The following is a 27,084-nucleotide window of genomic DNA, read 5'->3' as shown; positions in this document are numbered from 1 at the left end:
GAACTGAGAAGAATTGTGGGGAAGCCTCAGACTCACGGCTGGTGACCCAGAATTGCTTGTGTGGGGTCTCCCCTGGTGGTGCAGCGGTTGAGTACTGGGCTGTGAAGCTGCCCGCAGCCTCTGCAGCGCCGGTTCGATCCCCGGCCTCCAGGGAGGGTCCCACATGGCGCGCAGACCTCTCCTGCCACCCGCTGCTCCCCTCAGCAGTGTACTTCTGTCCTTCTGCCTGCTCTGCTCCCGATCTGGCTCTGGTGAATTCTCTCACCCTCCTGTGCTTCTGACTGTACCCAGTGCTTGCATAAATAAATAAATAAATCTTAAAAAAAAAAAAAAAAAAAAAAAAAGGAAACTGCTGCCAAGTCCACTTTAAAAAAAAAAAGAAAAGAAAAAGAATGGCTTGTGTGTGTGCAGAAGCCTCCAAACGCCCTACAGGAATTGGGCCCAGGAACCCTATACGTTTAGAACGTATCATTTTCTAAGAGACGAGGGCTTTCAACTTCCTTATTGAATGTTTGGTGACCAGGGTCTTTGGACGGCTTTTCCCATCTCCAGAGCTTATCCTCTGCTGCTTCTCCAGCCCCAGCAGAGCCTGGCGCAGTGCGTCCACGACGCGTGGGCTGAATGAGCGAATCCTCAGGACCAGTCACGTCCTCAGCATTCGTGACATGTGAACCCACTTAATCCTCATGCAGCTTTTCCAGTTTTCAGAAGAGCAGATGGCAGCACGGAGAGGCCAGGTAGCTCGGGAAAAGCTGGACAGACAGGAGGTGAGGGGTCTGGGTTCCTGCACTCCACACGCTGGCCTGCAGGCCTGCTCTGGGCATCCACGCTGACCTGCCTGAGGTGAGCAGGGCGACGGAAACAGGGCCCACCTCATGGGGTATAGGGCCTCAAGACTCCCGTGGGGCTCTCAGACACCTGTGGGCCAAGTCCTGACCGTGTGGCATCTGTCCCTGAGACGGCCCTCCCCCTGGACAGAGGGCAGACCATGGCTGCCGAGTCCAGCCTGGCCTTTGCGCGTCACAGCTGCCAGCGCGGGATGAGGAATCCAGTCTGTGATCCCCAGAGGGCCCAGAGGCTCTGCTGCCCATTAGCTGGCAGGGGTGCACCCCTGTCTGTGCAGACAAGAGTGTGTGGGCGTGAGCAGCTGGGTGGGTGGAGGGACCCCAGGTCCGGGCAAGCAGAAAGCTACCAAGAGAGAAAAAGAAAAAGTGGGGGGGGGTGGGCAGAAGTGGCAAAACAGCTCGTCTCTGCCCGCAGTAGTCTGCACCCTTCCTGAGCGAGAAGGGGAAGCAGGGGTGTGGCAGGGACGACCACAGCGCCACAGCTCGGGGGACTCAGCTTCCCAGCAGTCAGCCTAAGGACCGCGGCTTGGACTGGCTAGCGGCAGCCCCTGAGCCCCACTCCCCCTCCACCCCCCGCCGCCGCCCCGTGCAGGGAGCTCTTTCCATCCTAAGCAGCCCTCGAAGGTGTAACGTGAGGGGTGCCTGCACCCCACCCAGCCTCCCCATCGCCACCCAGAGGGGACAAGCAGTGAGACTCAGGGATTCCTCACCCCCACCCTGTGGTGTCCAAGTTCCCCTTTCTCCAGCCCCACCCCATGATCCGGCCCGTCCCCCCTGACAGCGGCTCCTGCGTGCTGGGCCCTGGCGCAGGCAGACATGGGGCTCCTGCCCTCGGCCCTGCTGCTGCTGCTGCCCCTGCTGCGGGGGGGTGAGTGGGGCTGGGGGGGCCGGGTGGGGGCTGGAGCAGCAGCTGAGACCCGTGGCCCCCCAGGGTCCCCCCAGGAGAACGCAGGGTTCGCGCTTCGAGTGCAGAGCTCCGTGCAGGTGCAGGAGGGGCTGTGCGTCTCCGTGTCCTGCTCCTTCTCCTTGCCCGGGACCCCCGGGAGCTCCCCTACACCCCACATCTACTGGTTCCGAGAGGGGGACAGGGAAAATAAGGCTCCTGTGGCCACAAGCGACAGAACCAGACCAGTGAGGGCGGAGACCAGGGGCCGGTTCCTCCTGCCCGGGGACCCCGGCGCCAACCACTGCTCCCTGAGCATCAGACACGCCAGGAGGACAGACGCGGGCGCCTACTACCTGCGCGTGGAGAGAGGGCCCGTGAAATACAGCTACGTGGACAAGAAGCTGACCCTGTGGGTGACAGGTAGGTCCTGGGTCGCGGGGAGGACTCGGGAGGGGCGACTCCGTAGGACGATGGGAACCGACCCTGGGGCGGGGGCCAGAGCAGGATGGGGGGACTCGGGCCGGGCACTGGCTCCCCCGGGTCACCTTCTGGGTCCCCTTCCCTGCTCAGCGCTGACACAGAGACCCGACATCCACTTGGGGGAGCCCCTGCGCGTGGGGCGCCCCGCGAAGCTGGCCTGCCGCCTGCCGGGACTCTGCGAGGGGCACAGTCTCAGCTTCTCCTGGGCGGGGGAGGCTCTCGCCTCGATGGACCCCAACAAACTCCGGTCCCCAGAGCTCACCCTCACCCCGAGGCCCCAGGACCACGGCTCCCTCCTCACCTGCCGGGTGGCGCTGCCTGGGCCGGGAGCCGGCACAGAGAGGACCGTCCTGCTCGCCGTGGCCTGTGCGTGGGGTCGCCGGGGGGGCCGGGGGAGCCACGGGACTGTCCTGTCTGGGGACCTTCCCAGAGGAGGCTGGGGGGAGGCCCAAAGCCCTGGCTCCTCCATTTAGGGAGCCCCAGGGCAAAGGGCGCGCGCCCCTGCCTCTCACCATGTCTCCCCTTCCTAGATGCTCCGCCCGTGACCGCCCCCAGCCGCCCCCAGGGCCCCGTCACAGGTAGGGACAGTGGATACTGGGCTGTGTGGGGAGGGGGCGCTGCCAGCTCTGCGAGATCCCCCCCAGGCCAGGGTCTCCCCCCGCCTCGCCCTAGCCAGTGTCTCCCCTCCAGGGACCCCGTATTGCTTTGGTTGCCCCGGTTTCTTTCCTGTCCTGTTGATTTGCGCTCCCCGCAGCCCGGGGGGCCTCAGCACTGACCCCGCCGCAGCCTGCAGGGCGTGGCTGTCACAGGCGCCTTCTGTCCCGGGCGGGGCCGTGGACCCGAGACCCCTCTAGGCACCTCCAGGCAACCTGCCAACCCCGTCCCGGCTGCCAGAGCCCAACCCCCCACCGCTCATGCCTTCGCGTGTCTGGCTCCCCCACGCCAGCCCACCCCCTCCGCGACTCAGAACGTGCTGGCCAGCGGCCTCGGAGCCCCCGTCCGCCCCCACCAGAGTTGGGGGTCAGAACAAGCGCTTGAGCACCGGGTGCCGTGGGGCTGCCCACGTCTGGACGGTCATCCCTTCCGCATTCACGCTGCAGCCTCGGCCCCTCTGGGGGTGCCACACTCAGCCTGGGACACGTGATGGCCGAGGGGCAGGCGACCATCAGCCCCACCCACTGGGGCAGCCCAGGGTCCAGTTCCCCTTAGTGGGGCTGCCAGGTCTCGGCCCTCCTGGGCCCGCCCCCCTGACAGTGGCTCCTGCGTGCTGGGCCCTGGAGCAGGCAGACATGGGGCTCCTGCCCTCGGCCCTGCTGCTGCTGCTGCCCCTGCTACGGGGAGAGGGGGGTGAGTGGGGTGGGGGGTCTGGGTGGGGGCTGGAGCAGCAGCTGAGCCTCGTGTCCCCCCAGGGCCCCCCCAGGAGACCCCGGGGTTCGAGCTTCGAGTGCAGAGCTTCGTGCGGGTGCAGGAGGGGGACTGTGTCTCTGTGTCCTGCTCCTTCTCCTTCCCCCGGAACCCCAGGGGATTCCCTACACCCCACATCTACTGGTTCCGGGACGGGGACAGAGAATACGATGCTCCTGTGGCAACAAGCGACAGATGGAGACCAGTGAGGGCGGAGACCAGGGATCGATTCCTCCTGCCCGGGGACCCCGGCGCCAACAACTGCTCCCTGAGCATCAGACCCGCCAGGAGGGCAGACGCGGGCACCTACTACCTGCAGGTGGAGACAGGACATGACACATACAGCTTCAGAAAAACAAAGCTGCAACTGGATGTGACAGGTAGGACCCCAAGACCCCCGGGCTCTCGGCGGGGGGGGACCATACAGGAGGGCAGCTGACCCTGGGTCTCGGCTGGGGCGGGGGCCAGAGCAGGATCTGGGGACTGGGGCCGGGCACCGGCTCCCAGGGGTCACCTTCTGGGTCCCCTTCCCTGCTCAGCGCTGACACAGAAACCCGACATCCACTTTGGGGAGCCCCTGCGCGCGGGGCGCCCCGCGAAGCTGGCCTGCCGCCTGCCGGGACTCTGCAAGGGGCACAGTCTCAGCTTCTCCTGGGCGGGGGAGGCTCTCGCCTCGATGGACCTCAACAAACTCCGGTCCCCAGAGCTCACCCTCACCCCGAGGCCCCAGGACCACGGCTCCCTCCTCACCTGCCGGGTGGCGCCGCCTGGGCCGGGAGCCGGCACAGAGAGGACCGTCCGGCTCGACGTGGCCTGTGCGTGGGCTCGCGGGCGGGTGGGGGTGTGCCCGTGCGTGTGTGAGGGCCCGGAGCAGACACTGAGTGCAAGGGGCTGACCTGGGGGGTTCCAGGGGGGCTGGGCCTCAGGACAGCCACCCCCACCCTGCTCCCCCACCTCTGGGAGCTGCTGAGCCCCCTGAGGCCTGAGTGCCCCCTCTCTGCCCAGACGCCCCGCAGACGGTCACCGTCAGCATCGCCCACGGCAACGGCTCAGGTAGGCCCGAGCTCGCTCGCTTGCAGGGGCCCCGGCACAGTGGGAGGCGGGTGTCTGGCCTGATGTGGAGGGCAGGACCCAGAGATGCCTCCAGGCAGTGTGTGTCGCACCCCCCTTCCCTCGGCCGCCCCCCACTCCCTTTTCTACCCCAAAGCCTTCAGGAACCCGCAAAACGCCTCCTCCGTGCCCGTCCCGGAGGGCCAGTCCCTGCACCTGGTCTGTGAGGCCCCCAGCAACCCCCCTGCCAGCCTGAGCTGGTTCCGGGAGGGGAGAGCCCTGAGCCCCTCGGGATCCTCAGCCCCGGGCGTCCTGGAGCTGCCCCGCGTGGGGGCCGGGGCCGGAGGGGTGCTCACCTGCCTGGCCCAGCACCCCCTGGGCTCCCACCACGTCTCCTTCAGCCTCTCTGTGCAGAACGCTCCGGGGCTGGGCAGGGGCCATGGCGGGGCGGGAGAGGCCCCCGGCCTGGACTCAGCGTCCCCCCCTCCCGCAGGGAGCCCCGGTGACTGCAGCTGTGACCCTGAGGAGCCGCGAGGCTCCTGGCCGCTGGTGCTCACCCTGATCCGCGGGGCCCTCATGGGGGCCGGCTTCCTCCTCACCTACGGCCTCACCTGGCTCTACTACACCAGGTGCCCGCCTGGCGCTCCGGAGCCCGCTCACTGGCTGACGGCCCGGGGGGCTCCCCTGCCCCCACCTGGAGCTGCGGTGGCGACGCTCACCCCGCGCTGTCTCGGCAGGTGCGGGGGCACCTGAGGGTGACGCCCTGGGGCCCAGTGGAGCCTCGCCCACCCCCAGTGCACACAGAACGGAGCTGCAGACCTGGAACGCAGAGTGAAGAGGGGGCGCCGTGCCAGCTTCTCCCCAAAACCTTCCAGCTCAACCCTGCCTGTGCACCCCGGACATCGTTCATGGGGGTGACTGGACGACCTCCCGGGTGAAGTCACGGAGGACACATCTCGACTTGGGGTCCCCGAGAAGGCGGGGGTCACTCCACGCCCTCCTCGGGAGCTCCAGGTTGCTGGAGGGCAGAAGCTGACGGGGGGAGCTTAGGTCAGAGCTGTGACGGGGAAAGGCACGCCCGGAAAACGGAGCGTTTCAGGGTCCAGCTGCTCCCCGCACCGGCTCGGGGTCCGCGTGGCCTCGGGTGCACTGGGGTGGGGGAGGCGGGGGAGAGGGGCGGTGGGGGGTGAGGGTGACAGAGGGAGAGGGCAGGCGGGCAGGGCTGAGGGCTGTGCAGGCGAGAGCCTCCTCCTCTGTTCTCTCCGGGGACGGGCTGGTCCTGGGGGGGGGACTCCCCACAGCAAGCTCCAATAAACCAAAGCATAAGAGGCCACAGGTCCTGACGAACCCCCTCTCCACGGACACGCCCCGGGCCGCTGTGCTCCCCACCTGCCCGAACACCCGTGCTGGTCCTCAGCTCCTGCCAGCCATCCCTGCTCCTCCCTCCATCCCCTGCTCCTCCCTCCATCCCCTGCTCCTCCCTCCATCCCCTGCTCCTCCCTCCATCCCCTGCTCCTCCCTCCATCCCCTGCTCCTCCCTCCATCCCCTGCTCCTCCCTCCATCTCCTGCTCCTCCCTCCATCCCTGCTCCTCCCTCCATCCCCTGCTCCTCCCTCCATCTCCTGCTCCTCCCTCCATCCCTGGCTCCTCCCTCCATCCCCTGCTCCTCCCTCCATCCCCTGCTCCTCAGGCTCCATCCCTTGCTCTGCTCACCCATCCGCCACCCTGAGAGCCTCACCCTCCCGTGACCCTGAGCCTCACCCTCCCGTCCCGGGCTGCCTGGACAGCACCTGAGTGTGTCTCCAGCCCATCCGCGGACGTGGCTGTCGGTGGCGTCCGCTCAGGGCTCCCCTTTCCTCGGGTGTCTCCTACTCAGGGGGTCACCTGCAGGCCCCCCAACATGACTGTGGGGGGCACTCAGCCCTGCGGGTCGGTGGGGCTGGGGTGCAGAACAGCGGCAGGTGCTCAGAACCCACGCGGGGGGACACGGCGCGACCCGCATGACTGGGGTGCGCGCGCGCAGGCGGAACAGCGTCCCCGGGGGCGGCGCACACCCGCGTTCACAGCCGGGCCAGACCCGCGCGCAGGGCCCGCCTGCCCGGCCGGCTCCACCGCAGGAACGTGGGGACAGAGACTCCAGCCCCTCCGGGCCGCCATCTCCGGCCCCGCCGTCTGCGAGGCGGCCTCGCTGCGCGGCCCCGGGCTGCACGTGTCCTTCTGTCCACGTCGCGCGTCCTGCTGTCGGGGACCCGAGCCCCAGAGGCAGGAGGAGCCCGCGCGGGGAGAGGATGCGACGACCTGCGGGGACTGGGGAGACAGCAACGCTGGGCCGGGAGCCCTGGGACCAGGTCTGGGCCAGAGCAGGCAGAGGCTGCGGCCCCCAGGGGGAGCCGGAGTCGGAGCAGAGCCCAGAGGGCGCCCGCGGGGCGGGGCTGGGGAGGAGGATTCGGGGGTGTATTACTGGGGGCGGCTTCACTCATGGAACAGGAGTTGGGGAGAGCCTGGGGGCAGCACCACGGTCAATGCACTTGATGCCACTGGATGGAGGACAAGCGTGGAACAACGGGAAAGGAGGTGCCCAGGACCAGAACCCCCTCACGCGGGAGGTGGGTCGAGGGGACCCACGTGACACTAACCCGGCTGGAGACACCAAGACCCTCAGGTGCCAGCGCCCGACCTCAAGGCTGGAGGCCCCGCGGGCTCAGGGCGGCAGGGCGGGCACGGCCGAGGGGACAGACATGAAGACGAGTCCCCCCGGGATCGGGTCCCTTTCCAGCGTCCCCGTCGCCGACATCAGCCCCCAGCAGCCTCTCCACGGGGGCGCGACCCCCAGGGAGGAGAGGACCGTGTCCTGCCGTCTCCGCCGGCCTCGGGCCGCCGCCCCTCCGCCCCCCGTGCCCGTGCCGGGCCTCATCACCCCCGCTCTCCCCCAGGGCAACGGCCGCCTGCCTGCCCGGGCCCTGCCCCTGCCGGGGCTGCTCCTCACGGACCCTCCGCGGAGGCCGCTCTCCTCAGGCCGCCCGCGGCGACCTCGCCGGCCTCTCGGCGACCCTGTCCCTTCCGGGCCGCTCCTCCCGCCCGCTGGGGTCTCCGCGAGTGTCTGTCACTCTTCTGGCCCTGCCCCTAACACACCTGCCCCTTATTCATTCATTCATTCATTCATTCATTCATTCATGCAAGAAGATTTATTTATTTACACAAGAACCAGGGCACAGGCCAGAGGCGCGGGAGGGTGAGAGGATCCACCAGAGACAGAGCGGGGAGCACAACAGGCAGACTGACGAAGTACACTGCTGAGGGAGCAGCGGGGAGACAGGAGGGGTCTGCACGCCACGTGGGTAGCTCCCGGGCCTGCGGGGATCAAACCCGCGCTGCAGAGGCTGCGGACAGCTCCACAGGGCTGCGCTCAACCACCTGCGCCACCGGGGAGGCCCTAAACCTGCTCTTGAAATATAACTGAAGTCTCTGCCTGCTGGGAAACTCGCCTGGGAACGCCCCGCGAGCCGCAGAAACGGGGGGCTCGGGGGACCCCTTTCCCAGCGGGACCCCACGGACCCCGCGCTCCAAACCCAGCGCCTCCAAGACGACATCACCACAGCCCTGGCGCTGCCGGGCCCAGGGGCTAACGCGGCGTCTGCGCGTGTCTTCTCCGGGGAGAACCTTCCTCCCGGCTTTGGCTCGGGAGCAAGAAACAGGCCCCAGCCCTGCCCGAGCAGGAGCCACGTCCCGGAGCAGCCTCGCAGCCCCAGCTCCTCTCCCCGCCCCCCGCTGAGTCCCAAGGGCCCGCACAGCCTCCCGTCCCCCAGACCCCCCACGCTGGGCCCCAGGCTGCGGACCTCACCCCTGTCCCGCCCTCGTACTTCACGCCGAGCTGGGCCCCGGGTGTCATCAGGGCGGGTGGATCCCCGGAGCCCACGGCCGAGCCCCCCAGGCAGAGGCACAGCAGGGACCTGCGCGTCCCATGCTCAGCCATGACAGAGACGCCCAGGCCGCCCCCAGCGCAGAGCTGTGGAGCCCCAGGCCAGCCCTGCCTGTCCCTGCAGCTGACAGCACCCCCACGAGGAAAGCAGCCTCGGCCGCCTCCGGCGCACACAGCAGTGTTTCCCAGAACACCCTCACTGGGGCCAGCGGGAGGGACGGTCCTCTCAGCTCGGGGTGCTCCCGCAGACAGGCCCCTCCCCACCCAGGGCGCCCAGCTCCCTCCAGCTGCCTGTTCCCGGGGCTGAGTCGCCTGCCCACTGTCACGGGGCCTGGAACATTCTGCGCTCTGTCTCCTGCAGGGCCGAGGCTCAGGGCAACACCGCGGTAGCTTCCTCTGCACCCCGCTGCCCCCCAAGTCGGCACACCCAGTCTGGGCTCTCCCTCAGCTCTGTGACCTCCCGACCCTGCTGGTGGCTTCTCCCCCAGTGGAACTTTCAGGGCCTTCTCTAGGGAGGGCGGGTCCCTGAGGGGGCAGCGCCCCCGGGGGACCCCGCTCTGGGCGCAGGTGATGGGGAAATGTCCCCTCATGGCCCCAGGGCCGCTTCCTGTCTGCAGCCTCCAGGGTTTCTCCCGCCTCAGGGCGACAGTGTGGGGCGGGTGGGCGGACAGTGGTGCCCGGGCCTCCCTGGCAGCCCCTGCTGAGAGAGGCAGCACCTATGGGGGGTGAGTGTGTGAGAAGGCCGGGGAGCTGGGGTTCGGGAGCAGGCAATGGGCAGGGGATCTCAGCCCCTGCCCCGCTTGGGCCACACAGGCGTCCAAGTTCCCCTTCCTCCAGGGCTGGGGCTCCCACCGAGGCTTCCTGTGGGGTTGCCGGCCCCACCCCTCCAGGGCGCTTCCCTCCTGACAGCGGCTTCCGCGTGCTGGGCCCTGGCACAGGCAGACATGGGGCTCCTGCCCTCGGAGCTGCTGCTGCTGCTGCTGCCCCTGCTGCCGGGGGGTGAGTGGGGTGAGGGGGGGCGGGTGGGGGGTGGAGCAGTAGCTGAGACTCTGTGTCCCCGCAGGATCCCCCCAGGAGAGCTCAGGGTTCGAGGTCCAAATGCAGAGGAACGTGAGGACGCAGGAGGGGCTGTGCATCTTCCTGCCCTGCTCCTTCCGGCACTCGTGGCAGCGGGCGAGCCCCGCGGAGACAACCTACATGCACTGGTTCCGAGCTGGGGACAGTGAATGGGATGCCCCTGTGGCCACCAACCACCGAACCAGAGCAGTGAGGGCGGAGACCAGGGGCCGGTTCCTCCTCCCCGGGGACCCCGGCGCCAACAACTGCTCCCTGAGCATCAGACACGCCAGGAGGACAGACGCGGGCGCCTACTACCTGCGCGTGTTCAGAGCAGGGAACCCATACAGCTACAAGAACAGCAAGCTGCACCTGGAAGTGACAGGCAGGCCAGCCCCGGGCTCTCAGGAGGGGGGACCTACGGGACAGCAGCTGACCCTGGGTCTGGCTGGGGCGGGGGCCAGAGCAGGATCTGGGGACTGGGGCTGGGCACCGGCTCCCAGGGGTCACCTTCTGGGTCCCCTTCCCTGTTCAGCACTGACAGAGGAACCCGACATCCACTTTGGGGAACCCCTGCGCGCGGGGCGCCCCGTGAAGCTGGCCTGCCACCTGCCGGGACTCTGCGAGGGGCACAGTCTCAGCTTCTCCTGGGCGGGGGAGGCTCTCGCCTCGATGGACCCCAACAAACTCCGGTCCCCAGAGCTCACCCTCACCCCGAGCCCCAGGACCACGGCTCCCTCCTCACCTGCCGGGTGGCGCTGCCTGGGCCGGGAGCCGGCACAGAGAGGACCGTCCGGCTCGACGTGGCCTGTGCGTGGGCTCGCGGGCGGGTGGGGGTGTGCCCGTGCGTGTGTGAGGGCCCGGAGCAGACACTGAGTGCAAGGGGCTGACTTGGGGGTTCCAGGGGGCTGGGCCTCAGGACAGCCACCCCCACCCTGCTCCCCCACCTCCGGGAGCCGCAGAGCCTCCTGAGGCCTGAGTGCCCCCTCTCTGCCCAGACGCCCCGCAGACGGTCACCGTCAGCATCGCCCACGGCAACGGCTCAGGTAGGCCCGAGCTCGCTCACGCGGGCCGCCCCACCGGGCCCAGGGGAGGCTGGTGTCTGGATTGACACCTGGTTGCGGGGCCCAGTGCTGCTTCCGGCGGGGGTGGTGTGTGTGTGTCAGGAAGCACCTTCTCCCTCTCTCTCCCTACCCCGCTCCCATTTCTCCCCCGAAGCCTTTAGGATCCTGGAAAACGCCTCCTCCATTCCCATCCCGAAGTGCCAGTCCCTGCGCCTGGTCTGTGAGGCCCCCAGCAACCCCCCTGCTAGCCTGAGCTGGTTCCGGGGGTCCCCGTGTCTGAACACCACCCGCATCTCCAATTCTACAACCCTGGAGCTTCCTCCCACAGGGACCCCAGAAGAAGGGGAGCTCACCTGCCTGGCCCAGCACCCCCTGGGCTCCCAGCACGTCTCCCTGAGCCTGCGTGTGCAATGTGAGCGGGGGTGGGGACCCCTGGGTCCTGGGGAGGGAAGGCACCCCTGACGGGCCCCACTTCCTCACAGACCCCCCGCAGCTGCTGGACCCCTCCTGCTCCCTGGAGGATGAGGGTCTGCTCTGCCGCTGCTCCGCCCGAGCCTGGCCGGCCCCCTCCCTGCGCTGGCGGCTGGGGGAGCGGCTGCTGGAGGGGAACAGCAGCAACACCTCCGTGGAGGTCACCTTCAGCCCCTCGGGGCTCTGGGCCAACAGCTCCCTGCGCCTCAGCGGGGGGCTCAGCTCTGACCTCACACTCAGCTGCGAGGCCAGGAATGATCAAGGGACCTCGAGGGCCGTCCTCCTGCTGCTGCCAGGTGGGGGCCACTGTGGGGTTCAGGAGAAAGTTATACAGAACCGAGGAGGCTTTGGGAGGAGGGGAGAGTCTGGGAGGAGGGGGGGACTCAGCTGGGGCCTGAACAAGCCCTGGGGCGGGTCCAGAGGGGCGGGAGGGCTGAGGGAGCCGGCCCCCCTCTCTCTGCAGGGAAGCCGGAGGCCCCCTGGGCGGCGCTGGTCCAGGGAGCGCTGGGCGGCGCCGGGGCCATGGCGGTGCTGTCGCTGGGCCTGTGCCTCCTCGTCTACGGCATGTAAGCGGCGCCGCGCCGGGCCTGAGGTGGGAGCCGCGGGCCTGAGGGGCTCCACTCGCTGGGGGTGGGCCCTGCACTGGCCTCCACGGTCTCCCCAGTTGTGTCCCCCAGAAGGTTTGCATGGACCCGACACGCAGCGGGAACACGGCGCTCCATCGCCATCCGGCCCCCAACCCTGGCCCCCTGTGTCTCCCCGGGGCCGTGCTTACAAGGGTCTCCTCGGGGCCTCGCGGCCGAACCCGCCACTTCCCCGCGTGCCCAGGCCCGGGCCCGCCGCAGCCGCCTCAGCCTCCTCCCGCTTCCTGAATGAGCCCTGCCGGCTGGCCCGCGTCTGGGCCTCAAGGCGCGGGGGCAGAGAGAGGGGCCGTCCCTGTCGGCCATCACCGCCCCCCCAGGGCGGGGGTCTCGAGCGAGGGCAGCGCATCTCAGGCTGCGGGGCTGTCGGGGTGACTCACGTGCGCGTCGGGACGTCCCCGTCGGGTCTCAGGCCTGGGCTCTGCCCCCCGGCCGCGGGGCCGCCTGGCCGCAGCGCTGCTCTCCTCCCGCAGAGCCAAGGCCCGCAAGGACCGAGGGAGGCTGGCGGCCCGGGACGACGAGGAGCCCGTCATGGGCACTGTGGCCTGGGTGAGTGGCCTGGGCTTCCTCACGCCGGGGCCGGAAGAGGCCACGCTGGGCCTTTCCCAAACCCGCGCCTCCCGGCCGTGAGGCAGACACCTGCTCTCCCCCCCCCTCCCGGAAGCCCTCCCGCCCCAGCCCTGGCCGCGGGGAGTCCTGGGCCCCGGGGTGGACACGCGCGCTGCTCAGACTCGAGGCCGTCTCTTGCACGGATATCTGAAGTCCTTGGGGTCGCCCGATGGGCACTCGGCCTCCGGCCTCGCCCCGCGGTCCAGCCCAGGGCGGCTCCCTCGCCACACAGGCTCCCCCTATTCCTGGGACCTGTGCACCAGAGGCGGCCACCCGACGCCCCTCCCTCCCCCCTGCCAACAGCCCGTCTTGCCCGACCCCCCAGTCCCGTCTAAAGACGTCCTGGCCCTGGTCAACCGCAGGCCTCGGCCTCCACAGCCCGCAGCCCCCTGTCCACCCCGGCCCGGAATGGGGTGCTGGCCTCGCTGCCCGTCCCGCTTCCGCCCTCTCTTCTCTGTGGTCCTGGGGGACAGAGGCGCCACCCGCGCTCCCCCGTCCCGGGTTATGCGCCAGGCCCGTGTTACAGTGGAGTCACCCAAGGCGCCTCGGTGGTGGCCACGCCGCTGGCAGAGCTGCAGCCACCCCTCTCACTGCGCCTTTTTATTCTAACATGAGCCACTGCGGACCCGCTGGCCAAGCCAACACTTTGGTGGGTGGCGACGACCTACGCCTGCCGCCCGGCCCACGGGGTGAGGGGGCTACACAGTGGGGCTCGGCGCAAAGCCACGTCCACGTCTGTCATCCGCCACTGAGCGCAGATCCGTCAGCACCGGGGCCCCTCGCTGGTGCTGCCATTGCTTAGCATCCTTAAGGGTTTAATGACCGGGTCCCGGGTGTGGGGTTCGCATTGAGGGGTCCCCTCCACCCTCCCATTTTGGAGTGAGGTTCTGGGGCCCACAGCCCTCCCGGCTCTCAGGGTTCCCGCCTCTGTTGGGGGCGCTGCCCGGAGGCCCCTCGGCTATCTGCGAGAATGGGGGCTCCGGAATGCTTGGCCCCCCTCCCGCAGCCGTTTTCCTGTCGAGTGTTGCTGCCGTCCTGTTGAACCCCTTGTCTGTCCACATTTTTGCAGTCTCTTGGGTTGTGAGTTGTAAGCCCCTCACCCCCCACTCCTGTCCCCCTCCTGGCGGGCAGCCTCTCCTTTCGCAAAGCGGCTTCGGGGAACTGCCTTCTGCCTCGTGGCGCAACGCGGCCCCGACTTCCCCTTCCTCTTGAGCGCCCCTAGGTCTCTCCTGACCTGCAGGTAGAAGGGTACTCCAGTATGGTTTCTAGGAAACATGTTCCCCTGTGGCAGGGAAAGACTTCACAGAGGTGCTGCTCCTCTGCTCATCTACAGACAGGTTTCCTGACTTTCCTCCGCCTGCTGAGCATGAGGCGAAGGCGCAACCACTGTTGATTTCTATGGAAAACCTTTTTAAATTTATTTTTATTTATTTTTACAATTTTTATTTATTTTTAAAAAGATTTATTTATGCATACAAGAGCTGGGGTACGGGCCAGAGATGCGGGGGTGAGAGGATCCACCAGAGACAGAGCGGGGAACAGAACAGGCACTGACTGCAATACACTGCTGAGGGGAGCAGCGGGCGAGGCAGGGGAGGTCTGCCGCGCCATGTGGAATGCTCCCTGGCCGGCCAGGAATCGAACCTATGCCGCAGAGGCTGCGGACAGCTTCACAGCACGGCGCTCAACCCGCTGTGCCACCAGGGAGGTCCTGTCAGAGCATTTTTAAGAGGTTTGCGTTCCATTCAAAAAATACCAGACTGGACTTGGGCGGCACCTGGAATCTTCGGGTATTTCAGATGAGATGCTTGCGCCTCTGCGAAATTAGTAACAGCTTATTTCTCCCCATCCTGCCAAGGCACTTCCTTCCACTCCTTGGGGTGCGCCCTTTGTTCTGCAGGACTCCCCCGTTCTCAGGCCCCCATCCTGGCCACTGGTGACCATGGGCAGTCTCTGTTACCCCTGCCCAGTCTCTCTTACCTCACAGTGTCTGCTACCTCTGCGCAGTCTCTGTTACTCCTGGCTTAGGAGGCAATGTACTCAATGTCCTGCCATTTAAGTTGGTTTTGTTGTTGTTTTTTGACTTCTGGTCTAGAAAACCTTCACCAAGACAAGGACGCTTCTTTCTCTCACTACATGACTAACTTCTTTAATCATCAATTTCTGTTAACTTTCCCAAGTGTAACCACAGAGAGGGATTTTTCCTCCTAATCTGTTACCATGGTGATTTCCTAATATGAAGCTACTTTAGCTTCTCTGAGAAACAACTGAGTGTTGGTGGCACCGCGGCCCTGAGAGTAGATGTGTCAGGGCGACACGCCAGGGCGACACGCCAGGGCGACACACCAGGGCGACAAGGCCGCCAGTGCAGGGTGCCGAGGGCGACGTGTCAGGGTGCGAGGTGGATCCTTGGGCGGGCCTGCTCGCCCTGGGAACACGTCCTCACAGGCCTGCTCTTTCTTTCTCCCCCTGCCTTTGGCTTGTTTGGGTTTTGAGGTGATCATGAGGAATTGGGGGTACTCCCGCTTTTTCCATTACTTGGCAGAAAGGGGATAAAATCAGAAAGACCTGCTTCTTCAGTGATTCATCGGTGTCGCTTGTAGAACCACCTGGGTCTGGTCTGGATGTGCCTCTTGTCGAATTCAGTCATTTTATATGTTCTTTTGTGAGCTTTTTCTTCTTTTTTTTTTTCGAGGAATTTACTAGTTTCACTGAAGTTTTATAGTGTTTTGACCAAAGCTCTCACTTTTACACTGGAAGAAGAGGAAGAGGAAGAAATACTTCCTCTTCTACATTCCAGACAGTGGTCATTTGTGACTTCTCTTTTTTTCTTTACCTGATTGCGTTTCTTATGATTATTTCAAAAAGCCAGCTCTGGGGGTGGTTTATTTTCTGTTATTTTTACTTTCTCTTTTATTTTTACTCTCATTTTCTTATCACCTTCCTTCTACTCGCTACGACTTAGTCTGGTGTTCTTTTACTAACTTTCCAAAGCTTTGGAAGCTTTCTTTAAAACTTAGCTTATACACTCATAACACCCCGCCCCCATCAAAAAAGTATTTAAGGAAATATTTGTCTCAAAACACCATTTTAATTTGGCGTGTGTCTTTTTTTTTTTTTTTTAAGATTTATTTACTTATTTATACAAACACTGGGTACAGTCAGAAGCCCGGGAGGGTGAGAGAATTCACCAGAGCCAGAGCAGGGAACAGAACAGGCAGACTGATGAAATACACTGCTGAGGGGAGCAGCGGGCGGCAGGAGAGGTCTGCGCGCCATGTGGGACCCTCGCCGGTGAATGCGGATCGAACCGGCGCTGCAGAGGCTGCGGGCAGCTTTGCAGCCCAGTGCTCAACCGCTGCGCTACCAGGGGAGGCCCTGGCATGTGTCATTTTAATACCATTCAGTTTTAAGTGTTTTCCAAGCTCCTCCATGATTTCTTTTTGGAATCTTAAGTTATTTGGAATGAAAAATAACTCCATATGTATGGGGATTTTTTTTTTTGTATGTGTGTGTAGAAGAACTGGGTTGCAGGCCAGAGGTGCAGGGGATGAAATGATTCAGCAGACAGAGTGGGGAGCCAGAACAGGCGGATCCACTGAAATACACTGCTGAGAGGAGCAGCAGGCGAGACAGGAGAGGTCTCTGGGGATCGAACTCAGGCAACAGAGACTTAACCCCTAGGCCACCAGGGAAGCCCTGCTGTGTAGTGATTCTTTTAGACATCTTTTCATCATTAAATTCTAACTGAATGGCATTTTGTTTACAATACACAGTTTTTATGACACTGATTTTTTAAATTTGTTGAGACTTGACATGTGGCCTGGCATGTGGTGGGCTTTTGTAAACATTTCCTGAGTGCTTCAGATGCACGGATATTTTCTATTTTTTTAATTCTATATAAGACCGATGGAAGAGTGTGCTCACTGTATTGTTTAATCCAGATCTTTACTAATAGGCTTTCCCGAAATATCAATATTGGAGAGGGGCTTACTGATAACTGTGTTAGGATATTTGCCAAATTTTCACTGCCCCTTATATCTGATGCACTTTTAAATTAAAACCATATATTTGAGGAGCAGTGTCTCTTCTCAGAGAGCACGTCTTCTCCCTCAGGCAAGAAGTCCTTTCTGTGCCTTGATTCCTCTCTGTCCCTCTGATGCTGCGTAAGACTATTTGGTGAGACCCAGAAGATTTGTCATTTCTTGGTAAGACGCTTTCCCCTCATATTCATTTACGCGTTAGCCGTGATTTTTGTAAGCAGGACATAACCAGGTTTTTAAAACTCCAATTTGACACCCTCTGTTGAAAGCACTATTTGCACTTCTTGTGATTACCAATGCCGGGGTCCGCTCTGATCTTAATTTTTCCTTTTACTTGGTTTCATTTGTTCCAACATTTCACAGTTTCTCCTTTTTCACCTAAAAGTGTGTGTCTCTGAATGATACCAGTAAAAAAGAGGTTGGTTGCTTTGATTTTTTCGTCTCTCCTCCCTGCACCTTTGGCGCCGTCCATGCTTGTTCTAGAATCTGAGCTTTATTCTGGGTTATCATGAACGTCTGGGACATTCTCTAGTCTTTGGACTTTTCCACAAAATACACGGCTAAACATTTTTTGAACGTTTTCATTTTCAAGGGGACATTTCAAATCGCCCTTCCAGCTCATGAAAGAGCCTTCGTTGTGTTCATCCTATTCTTAACCCCACCTGCGGGGATCTTCAGATTCTGTTTTTCAGAGTATTTCTGCTTTTTGCGCAGCCACAGACACACTTCCTTTGCACATAGGTGACACAGTTAAATTATTTCTTATGTGCATTGTGTAATCTCTGATGCACACAATGTCTTCTTTGTTTCCATGCTGGTGACATCGCCGCTTCCTCTCCGGGCGCACTGGGCCACGGGCTTCAATTCTCAGTGGTTCCCCCTTGCGCGGGGGGTGGCAGCAGCGAGGTTCTGCGGGCCGCTGGTTTTCGTCTGGTCTGTCCGCGCCGCCAGGCTTCCCCACTGAGCGCATGGTCCCCGTGGATTTTCCCTGCTCTGCCTGGTGGAGGTGACCGGGTGAGGGGTGGCGCAGGGCAGACCTGGTCTGTGCCAGACTCACTGAGTTCAAGGGAGCAAAGGGGACGCCCCCAGGATGCAGTAGCTCCTTCCCCCAAAACCACACTGGTCCATCCCCCTGCCTGTCTCGCCAGGAAACAGCCCCAGCCACCCTTTACCTTTGGGGCCTCAGGTAGGGATGCCCCTGGGTGGTTAACCCCGAAAGGAGAACATGGAGACAGAACAGCTGCCACTTGTGGCCAAGTGGACGGAGCTGGAGGGTGACACTCCGCGGGCCAAGCCAGAGAAGGACAAATGGTGGTTGGTGTTGCTTATGTGAGGAACAGAGGCCCCGCGGGTGGGGAGCACAGAGGGCTGCGGGGGAAGACAGCGGGGTGCTTTGGAGACGGCACGCCAGGGGAAGCCCATGCTTCCAAAACTCCAGTAAGGGTATGAAACGAAGGGGCTTAAATTAAAACAGAAAAGGAGGCCAGACTCCCACGACTGGCGGCTCGGCCTGGCTCTCCTCTGGGGCCCCAGGACGAGCCTCCACCTGCCTGCTGCAGTCCTTTCCTTGTTCCCCATTCGGAAGCAAGGGCGCAGGCAACACCCCCACTCCCACCCCGTGACAAGGGTGGGCGGAGGGGAGCAAGGAGCAGGACCTAAGCATATTGGGGGCAGCCCATCACCCCCATGAACACGCCAGCCTCCCAGCCTGGGCAACAGCACCCCACTTCCCCACCCCACTCCTCCTAGCCGCCTTGACCTTCCGCAGGGACCTTGGGGGATGCACTGGCCGACAGGCCGACTGTCTGCCCTACACATTGTGATGCCCTCGCAGCCTAGGCGCCCACCCCCGGTAGATCTCGGCGCAGAAACCATCCGCGGGGTCCTCCTTTGACCAGAACAAGGCAGGAGGGGGGGGGCTGTTTTCCCCTTATTTTCCTCTCCCTTCCCGGACCTCCGCACGCTGGCGGGAGGACGGTAAAGCGCGTGGCCCCCGCCGGCTGACTCCCGGGGTTCGAGTCCCGGGTCACTCGCTCCCAAGCTGGGCGACCTCGGCCGGGGAAGGACCCTCTCTGTTTCCTCCTCTGGGCGAGGGGCCAGCGCGGGCGAGGACCTGTCACTCTGGGTTGGTCTAAGATGTGCTGCGCTTCGTCGTTACCTGGGGTTGCTGCGCCCCCTCTGAAAGGACCCCAGTGAGGGCCGAGCTCCAGGGCCCGGTCCCCCCAGCACCCCAGCCGGGGCCAGGGCGCCCAGGCGCTGCGGGGGAGCAGCGCTGCTCTCTCTGCTCATCCATCTGACCCACTGCGGCGCTCCCGGGCTGCTCCCCGTGCACATGCTTGACCCCCTCCCCGGGTGGGCCCCACCACCCGCCGCTTCCTTCCGCCTGCTGCCCCTCACCTGGGCAGCTCTCCCCACTGTCTCATTTCTTTTTCCTGACCGGGTGAGCCCATCTTTCCTAACCTGGAATTCTTTCCTTTCCGAGCTAGTGTTGCTTTCCAAACACGGCTCCGCAGGGCGCGGGCAGGGGCGTGGCAGACGCAGAGGGAAGGGGGTGCTCACCAGCAGCAGGGCGCCCTCTCTGTCAAGGACTTGGGTGCTGCTCTCGTCTGGTGTCTGTGTTATGGAACCTGGGCCGGGATCTGGTTTCTGGGGGGAAAGATACTTGTGGGGGGGGCACCCCAGCCCTCCGAGCACATCTGGGACGTGGCCCAGGACCAGGTGTGCTGCCGGCTCTGCCCTCTCCCAGCGGCTCCAGCTCTCCCTGCTTCCCCTTCCCAGAGTTTGAGATCAACTGCAGCGGGCTCAGCCCCCCGAGGGGCCCAAGTTCTGACTGAATGAGCAAGGCGCAGGTCAGAGGGTATTATGGTCTGCGGGGACCAATGAGAAAGCCCCTCAGCCCAGCCTCCCCTGGGGGTCACGCCTGCCCCGTTCCTGCCCTGACTCCCTGTCTCCCGCTGGCGCAGAGTTCCGGGCAAATGTCCTTGCGAGACAGCCTCTCCGGGCCTGCTCAAGACAGCCTCTCCGGGCCTGCTCAAGACAGCCTCTCCGGGCCTGCTCAAGACAGCCTCTCCGGGCCTGCTCAAGACAGCCTCTCCGGGCCTGCGCCCGCCGCCGAGGAGCCCCAGGAGATCCACTACGCCTCCCTCAGCTTCCACAGGGCAAAGGCGCAGGAGCCCCAGGGCCCAGAGGCCTCGGCGACCACCGAGTACTCAGAGATCAGGACCAAGCCCCAAAGCCCCAAGCCCGTCCCGGCCACAGGCATCCCGGAGTCTCTGGGCAGCAAGAACTCGGGGTGAATGGACCCAGCACAAGGATCCCCGGGGCCATATTAACACGGACCACTGGCTGAGGGACCCCAGGGGAGCAGAAGGAAGACAGCTAGGGGTCAGAGAGACCTGAGCCCAGGCTCCCCCCAGGCTGTGACCCAGCAATTCGCCTTGTGACTCTGTGCCTCAGTTTCCCAGCCTGTCACTCAGATACCGCATCCCACCTCAGAGCGTTGAAGAAACGGACACATGGGCATCAGCCAGCGGAAGTGCCGTCACACAGCGGGTCCTGAGGCTGGGGGGCCGGCATGAGGACGGAGGCGGCGGCTAGGGGAGTCTTTCTCCTTCTCAGAACTCCGAAGCCTCCCAGGGACGGCTGCCCTCGCCATGCTGTCGTCACTCCAGCTCAGCTCTCTCCCCACTGGGGGCCTCCAGCCCTTCTCTCTGTTGTGAACGGCCCCCTGGGGTCCCTTGGCACAAACCCACACCTGGCCCCCGGTCCTGGGTGAGGCACTGTAGCAAGCACCTGGCCCTGGTGTCGAGGTCCCTCAGGGCCTCATGTGTGTCTGCTCATCTGTGCTCCCTCTTGGCCTTCGGTGCTCCCGTCCTGGATATCCTTCCTTAACCCTCCAGGTCGCTCCAGGCTACCCACCCTCACCATCTGTGCTCCCTCTTCCTCCCATGCCGCCCTGCTTCCCATGGCTCACCCCATCTCTCCTTCAAATCTCGGTTCTTGGGTAGATTGGGGGAGGGGCACACTGAAGAAAGAGCTTTACTCTCCTCTGAAGTTGAACTCAGTTAAAAAATTTTTAGTTAGGGGGCCTCCCCTGGTGACGCAGCGGTTGAGCGCTGGGCTACGAGGCTGCCTGCAGCCTCGGCAGTGCCAGTTCAATCCCCGGCCCCCGGCGAGGGTCCCACATGGTACAGCAGACCTCTCCTGCCGCGCCCGCTGCTCCCCTCAGCAGTGTACTTCGGTCCTTCTGCCTGCTCTGCTCCCCGCTCTGGCTCTGGTGAATTCGTTCACCCTCCCGCGCTTCTGACTGTACCCAGTGCTTGTACAAATAAATAAATAAATAAATAAACAAACAAACAAAGCAAGCAAGCTTAAATTTTTTTTTTTTTTTTTTTTTTTTTTTTTTTTAGTTAGGGTCTCCCTGATGGCGCAAGAGGGTTAAGATGCAACCTATGAAGCTATCCACAGCCACTGCAGCACGAGTTTGATCCCCGGCCAGGGAGCTACCCCCATGGTGCAGCAGACCTCTCCTGTCTCTCAGCTGCTCCCCTCAGCAGTGGATTTCAGTCGATCCTCCTGTTCTGTTCCCCGCTCTGTCTGTGATGAATCCTCTCACCTCCCCCCACACCTCTGGCCTGCACCCCAGTTCATATGTGCATAAATAAATCTTTTAAAATGTTTTAGCTAATTTTAATAAGCAAGTGGTCACTAAAGCAAACAAAGGCAAAAATGCACCGGCAGCAGCTTAAGTATCTGGCAAGGAGCCCTGGACTGCTGTCTATTCCAGGGACACGCTCCAGGGTGCGGGCACAGGAAAAGGCTGGGCCCTCCAGGACGGTCGCTCCTCCCCAGCCCCAGGTGAGAGAGAACTGACCACTTCCCCAACTCCGCACTTCCCGTCTGTGCCCTGATTCCTGCCCTGCTGTACTACCCCGAGGAACAGCGGGCCCATGAGACCCCAGGCCCTCCGCCTGTGCCGCCCCAAGAAGGCTAAACCCCGGATCTTGCTCTGTCCCTCTCTCCCTCACGTGTGGCCACAGGAGCAATAAACCTGGTTTCCCCAAAGCTCCCTGTGCCTATTTCCGAGGTGTGTCCCAGGGGAACGGCAAGAACCCTGAGGACTGATCCAGCCTTGACATTGCCCGCGGGTTGGGAGTGTCTGTGGGGCCCGCGAGGGCGGCTCCAAGCCCACAGCATCGCTCTGATGGGCCAAGGCTGACGCAACAGGGCGGCCGCGCGCCCCTCCACGCGCGCCTAACTCTTCACACCTAGCACAGCATCCCAGCCGGGCTAGGTATTTCCAAAACTCTAGAAAGTGGTCACCAGCAAAGAAGCGGGCCATTCCCGTGGGGTTCTGAGAGGACGCTGGTTCCCAGCAGCCACTGCCCAACCCCCATCTGCAGTACAGTATGAAGTGAAGGAGAGCTCCTGGGGCTGGGGGAGGAGGGGCTGGGAGTCTGCACCCCAAGGTCTGAGGGAGGGGCCAGGGACCTGGACCCCCAGGTCTGAGGGAAGGGCGGGGTCTGGACCCCAAGTCTGAGCAGGCAGGTTTGTCTTGTTTCGGTCCTGGCAGGCAAGACCATTCGTACCAGGCTTCAAGCTGAGAATAACAAAATCTTTGGGAATAAAAGAACGTGTGTGTGGGGGGTGGGGTGGGGGTGGGGGGATTCTTCACTTTAATAGTATGCCTAAAAGAAAAATGGAAAAAACTAACCAGGCGAGGATTTGGGGTAAGTCCTGGCCTCGAGGAATTGGCAGAACAACTCGGTCCAAATCCCCAAGCTCCCGGCAGCACTGGCGGCCCAACCTGTGGGCTCCGGCCCCGGGACATGCAGCCCCACAGGCGACAACCCCACGCCTGCCGGCCTTTTCTCTGGTCCGCTGGGCACATCCCTGCCTCACCGGCCCCGCGTCTTTCCCACCCCCTGCCTCTCCACCTGCCATTTTCTTAAAAACTACCGTCTTGGCAGGTCACGCCCAGATCTTAATTCCCGGTGGAGGCCCAGCTGGGCTGGCAGCTCCCCCAGGACCTGGGCAGATTCACTGGGGGGCCTTTTGTCAGCGCAAAGGCTGACCGGAGTCCTCTTCTTCACTAGCCACTGGCGGGGCTGTCTGCTAGTGTTGGGGGACAGTCCTTGCAGCCCAGGCCTTGCTCCCTTTGGAGCCCCTTCCCGCGGGGCCCCTCCTGCTCCCGCCCCGACTTTGTGACTAGACAGAAAAGCTCCCCAGTGAGTGCTGGCGCGAGCTGGCTCAGGGCGCCTCTAGGGTCAGTCCCGAAGCGGAGTCATCGCAAGCGACCAGGGGCGGGGAGGTTGGGGGGAAGCCACCAGCCCCCCCCAGGCTGCTTGCGAGGATGAAACAGGGACACGCAGAGAAGGGCACAGCCCTGAGCCTGGCACACAGGAGCCCCCTGGGGCCCGGCGCGCCTGCTCACCTATCCCGCATCCAGCCCGAGGCCAGATGTGACTTTCTACCTGCAGTGTGGCCCGGGCGCCTGGAAGGAAGCCTGGAGCCTCGGGAGACGCGCTGACTCCCCACCCCTCCGGCAAGCTGGTGCCCCGAGTTCAGAGGAAGACCCTCGGGGCAGCAGGGGGGTGAGGGGAGCAAAGAGCCCAGTCCACTCCCCCCTCCCCGGCTCCCCGCTCCGAGAGGCGGCGGCTCCGGGTCTCCCGAGCTCACGCGCCGCGCCGGGACCTTGGACAGCGCAGCCCGGCAGGAGCCGGCCCGGGGGCGCAGCGCCGCCTGGTGGCGGAGCCCGACGCGCGCGGGGGCGGCGAGGGCCGGGCGCGGGGCCACCGTCCCCTGCACCGCGGGGGTGACAGCCCGCCCGGAGGCGGCCAGACCCTCCTCGGCCTCGCCCTCCCCCGCCCAGGAGACCTTGTGCCAGGCGCCTGCCCCCCTCAGGTGAGCGGACGCGCTGCTCCTGCTGCTCTCCCACTCCCGCGGCGCCCCGCGTGACCGCCTCGGCCGCGCCGCGCCACGTCCCGACGGGGCTCCAGGACGAGAGAGAGGACACAGGGATGAGGGGCCAGAAGTCTGGCTGCTGCCGTCTGGAGCTAACAAGCCCCACGCCGGCCGCCACTCCAGCGCGGTCGGCAGCCGCGGGAGCGTCCGGCCCACGGGGCGCAGCGGGCGGGCGTGGTGCGCGGCGGAGCAGCCGGCGCGGGGATGCGGCGGGGCACGGACGCGAGGCCCTTCCGAGCCCCGGACAGCCGCCGCGCCTCAGGCACAGAGACGCCCAGCCGGGGCCCGCGCTCGCGGGGGTCGAGGGGCCGTTGCCGCGCTGGCGGGACGACGGGGGGGGGGGCCCAGGGCAGGGCCGCGTGAGGACTCGGAAACACCCGTGGGCGACGGGACCCAAGGCCCCCTCGGACCCCGAGCCCGGACCCCCAGCCTCCTCCCTCGGACCCCGAGTCCAGCCCCCGGCTGCCGCAGGGTCACCGCTGGGAGCGCCCCACGTCCTTCCAAGCTCGCCCGGAAGCCCCGGCAACGGTAACCCCGGTTTATTCGCAGTGCCGCTTACAGGCAGCCCCTCACCCCGGTCAGATGCCCGCTGGGCTCACTAGAAGGTGGGCACGGCCTGGGAGGAGGCCGGGGCCGGGCCCCCCTCGGGCTCCCGGGCCCGCGGCGCCTCCTCGTCCAGCCCCCGGCGGCCCTTGCCGATGGCCAGGCGGGGCCGGCCGCGGTTCAGGCCGTCCAGGAGCGCGCAGGCCTGGCAGAGCGCGCGGCTGGCCAGCGCCCCGCAGCGGGAGCAGGCGCCGGGGGGCGGGGGCCGCGCGGCGGGGGCCAGCGCCAGGCGCTCGGCCGAGTGCACCAGGTCCAGCACGGCCGACGGGCGCGCCGCCTCCAGCCGCTTGAGCAGGTCGCGCGCGTGGCCGCGGAAGGCCTCGGGCGCGTACGCGCACTCCTCGGAGAAGTAGTCGAGGCGGCGGAAGTGCGCGTACAGCACCACCTCCTTCTGCGAGGCCAGCTGCAGCGGGCGGCAGCGCGGCAGGGCGCCCCCCTCGCCCGGCGAGCCCAGGCCCCCGCCGCGCGCCAGCCGGCCCGCGTCGCCGCGCAGGAAGTTCATGAGCACCGTCTCCGCCATGTCGTCCGCGTTGTGGCCTGCGGGGGGCGGGGGGGGCGGTGAGCCGCGGGCGCCGCACCCCGCGCCGCCGGGGCCGCGCCGGGAGTCAGGGGCTCCGGGCCGAGGCCGTCGCCCTCGCTGAGCGCGCGCCTGCCCCTGGCACGAGCCAGAGGCCTTTCGAGGAGACGGTCAAGGGAGTTGGGGGTGCAGAGGCTCTGGGGGCGCGTAGGGGGAGCAGGGAGTAAGGAGGCGGGTGTCGCCACCTCCACCTACTCTATGTCCCGTCCTCGGCGCTTCTCCGGGCGCTCCCGGCGTCCCCAGGGCCTTTGCACGAGCCCTTCCCTCTGCTCAGACACCCAGCGCCCTCTTTGTCCTCCCCCCAGGGACCCGCTGCACTCAGGAGGCTTCTCGTCCCCACCCACCGGCCCCCACCCCCAGGCCGGGCTTCTGCCGAGCCTCCCCGAACGGCAAACGCTGCCCACGCTGTTCTGCCAGGCTCCGGCCTGAGCGCCCCACTCCCAGCTCATCGGGACTCTGGGACCCGGGGTGGTTTCTCTCCAGGCTGCCGGAGCTGGTGTTTGTGGCGGTGAGGAATGGGGAGCCGGCGAGGAGGCGCCTCGGAGAAAGGCGTCAACAGTCGCCTATAGGGCCCTGGTGGGGGACCCCCTCCCCTCGGCAAGGGAACCCAGGAATGTCATTTCTTTAAAGGCCGAGAGCGCTGTCCTGGCCCCTGGAGGGCACCCCCGCCCCCCTCTACCCGCCAGTGCGTGCGCGGAGCCGCAGGCAGGACTCAAGGCTGGCCAGCCCCGTGGGGGCACAAGCACCGCGCCCGGGTGTGGGGGGGGGTTGGCAGGCCCATCCCTCCCGCAGGCCCGGGGTCTCCGAGGCCACACCCCGGGCCGGCCCGGCCCCTCTCAGCGCCCGCGCTCACCCGTCACGATGTGCGTGGCTCCCACGAGGCGCGCCCCTTCCTCCAGCGCCCGGCGCCGCAGCACCCCGCAGAAGGTGCAGCAGGCGCGGCTGCGGCCCGAGCCGGCGGTGCTGCGGGCCACGGCGTCCATCGTCCAGCCCCCGAAGAGGTCGGCGTAGGCCACCACGGTGAGCGGGAGCCCCCAGCGCGCCGCCTGGCGCCGCACGGCCGCGAGCGCCGCGTCGCGGTAGCCGCCGATGCCCTCGTCCACCGCCACCAGGCGCAGCGCGACGCCCAGGCGCGGGGCCAGCTCGCGCAGCACGTGCGCCAGCACCGTGGAGTCCTTGCCGCCCGACGCGCCCACGGCCACCACGGCGCCGCGCGGCAGCAGGCGGCCCGCCTCCACCGTGTGCAGCACCTCGGCCTCGAAGGCGGCGCAGAAGCAGGCGCCGCACAGCGCGCGGCCCGAGCGCGGGCGGCGGAGCGCGGCGCGGGCCTTCTGGCAGGAGGCGCAGGGCGGGGCCGGCATCGCGGGGTCCGCCCAGAGGGTGGCCTTCTCCGGGGTGGGGGGGACACGGAGAGGCGGGTGACACGTGCATTCTGAATTGGGGGTCGATGCCTCCAGGGAGGCTGCCAGGGTAGCGCGGGCTGCCTGACGCTTCCATCGGCTCCTTCATTTTTTGCGTTCACCCGACGAACAGCCCCCGGGGCTTCCCATGAGCTCAACACGCACTAGGCCACTGGGCACCGCGGTGAACCGGGCAGGCTCAGGCACTAAGCTCCCGAGGGGAATCCCCCACGGACACGTAAGTAACCGAGGCATTTTCCAGACACGAGGAGAGAGAACGGAATCATCCTGGACGCCGAGGCGGAAGGTCAAGACGGGCATCTGGGGGGTGAGAAGGCTCCAGCCAGTCGCCAGCACGCGCCAGGGCCCCGAGGCGCGGCCCGGCTGTGCTCACCTAGCGGGGAGCGGGAAGGGCGGGGCGGAGGCCGGCAGGATGAGGAGCGCGGAGTGAATCCGAATGGGGGTCACGGGCAGTTTCAAGCCCCGGAGGGAAAGGATCTGCTTTCTATTTTAACAGGACCCCTGGGGTGCAGCGCGGCGGCCCGGAGCAGACGGAGGTGGAGGGGCGGGGACGGGGTCTGCGCCCTCTGCGGGGAGAGCTCGGGGCTTGCTTGCGGGAGGGGTGGGGCACGGAGACCGGGGTACAGAGACAGGGCGGCCGCCGACCCCCAGGTTTTGGCTTGGGCATTTGCAAGTACAGTGGGTCGACCTGGTGGGGAGCAGGCGGGGAGGCGGGGAGGCGGGTAAGTATTGTGAGGCAGGTTTAGGGCGGAGAACCCGAAATTTCATTTGGCGATGGCAGCTCTGGGTCCTCTGCTCGGGAAGTCTTTCCCGAGCCCTGGGCTGGCTCTGGCGCTGCCTCCGGCCTCCACTGCGGCCGGATCGGCCCCGGCTCTAGGTGAAAACCCGGGGGAGAGCGGGGTGCGCTCGCATCGCACCCGAGTTGGGGGTGGGAACCGGCCACTGAGCAGGTCAGTTGGGAAACCAGCTGCTTCGGACGAGTCAGGACGCGTGGCACCTCTCCAGGGATGGCCCCCGGAATCCGTGGAAGAGAAAAATGGAGACCCTCAGGC

General features: G+C 65.1%; 4 protein-coding genes across 4 annotated transcripts; 3 read left to right on the top strand and 1 right to left on the bottom strand.

Annotated features, from left to right (window-relative positions):
• The first annotated feature begins 1,661 nt into the window (after positions 1 to 1,661).
• Positions 1,662 to 2,684, top strand: LOC119248701 (sialic acid-binding Ig-like lectin 14). The gene is made up of 3 exons (XM_037515575.1): positions 1,662 to 1,713; positions 1,777 to 2,151; positions 2,302 to 2,684. The coding sequence occupies exons 1-3, from the start codon at positions 1,662 to 1,664 to the stop codon at positions 2,682 to 2,684; spliced, it is 810 nt and encodes a 269-aa protein (XP_037371472.1).
• Positions 2,685 to 3,500: 816 nt separating this feature from the next.
• LOC119248700 (sialic acid-binding Ig-like lectin 14) lies at positions 3,501 to 5,418 on the top strand. Its single transcript, XM_037515574.1, has 7 exons — positions 3,501 to 3,558; positions 3,621 to 3,995; positions 4,155 to 4,430; positions 4,621 to 4,668; positions 4,823 to 5,080; positions 5,159 to 5,294; positions 5,403 to 5,418. Exons 1-7 carry the CDS (start codon positions 3,501 to 3,503, stop codon positions 5,416 to 5,418), a joined length of 1,167 nt encoding a protein of 388 aa, XP_037371471.1.
• A 1,769-nt stretch (positions 5,419 to 7,187) lies between these two features.
• LOC119248698 (sialic acid-binding Ig-like lectin 5) lies at positions 7,188 to 19,764 on the top strand. The gene is given in 11 exon segments (XM_037515573.1): positions 7,188 to 7,763; positions 9,523 to 9,583; positions 9,648 to 10,025; positions 10,176 to 10,355; positions 10,358 to 10,450; positions 10,639 to 10,686; positions 10,859 to 11,116; positions 11,187 to 11,471; positions 11,639 to 11,741; positions 12,290 to 12,365; positions 19,432 to 19,764. Coding segments are annotated over 11 exon segments (2,391 nt in total).
• A 4,265-nt stretch (positions 19,765 to 24,029) lies between these two features.
• On the bottom strand, positions 24,030 to 25,972 carry LOC119248697 (cytoplasmic tRNA 2-thiolation protein 1). The gene is made up of 2 exons (XM_037515572.1): positions 25,465 to 25,972; positions 24,030 to 24,571 (listed from the first exon to the last, which is right to left on the bottom strand). The coding sequence occupies exons 1-2, from the start codon at positions 25,970 to 25,972 to the stop codon at positions 24,030 to 24,032; spliced, it is 1,050 nt and encodes a 349-aa protein (XP_037371469.1).
• Between the last annotated feature and the right edge of the window lie 1,112 nt (positions 25,973 to 27,084).

This window comes from Talpa occidentalis, unplaced genomic scaffold (genome assembly GCF_014898055.3).
Source record: "Talpa occidentalis isolate TD23 unplaced genomic scaffold, MPIMG_talOcc4v2.1 talOcc4.17, whole genome shotgun sequence".
Lineage (NCBI taxonomy): Eukaryota > Metazoa > Chordata > Mammalia > Eulipotyphla > Talpidae > Talpa > Talpa occidentalis.
The sequence above is the reverse complement of the archived record's forward strand: the minus strand, read 5'-3'. Positions and strand labels throughout refer to the sequence as shown.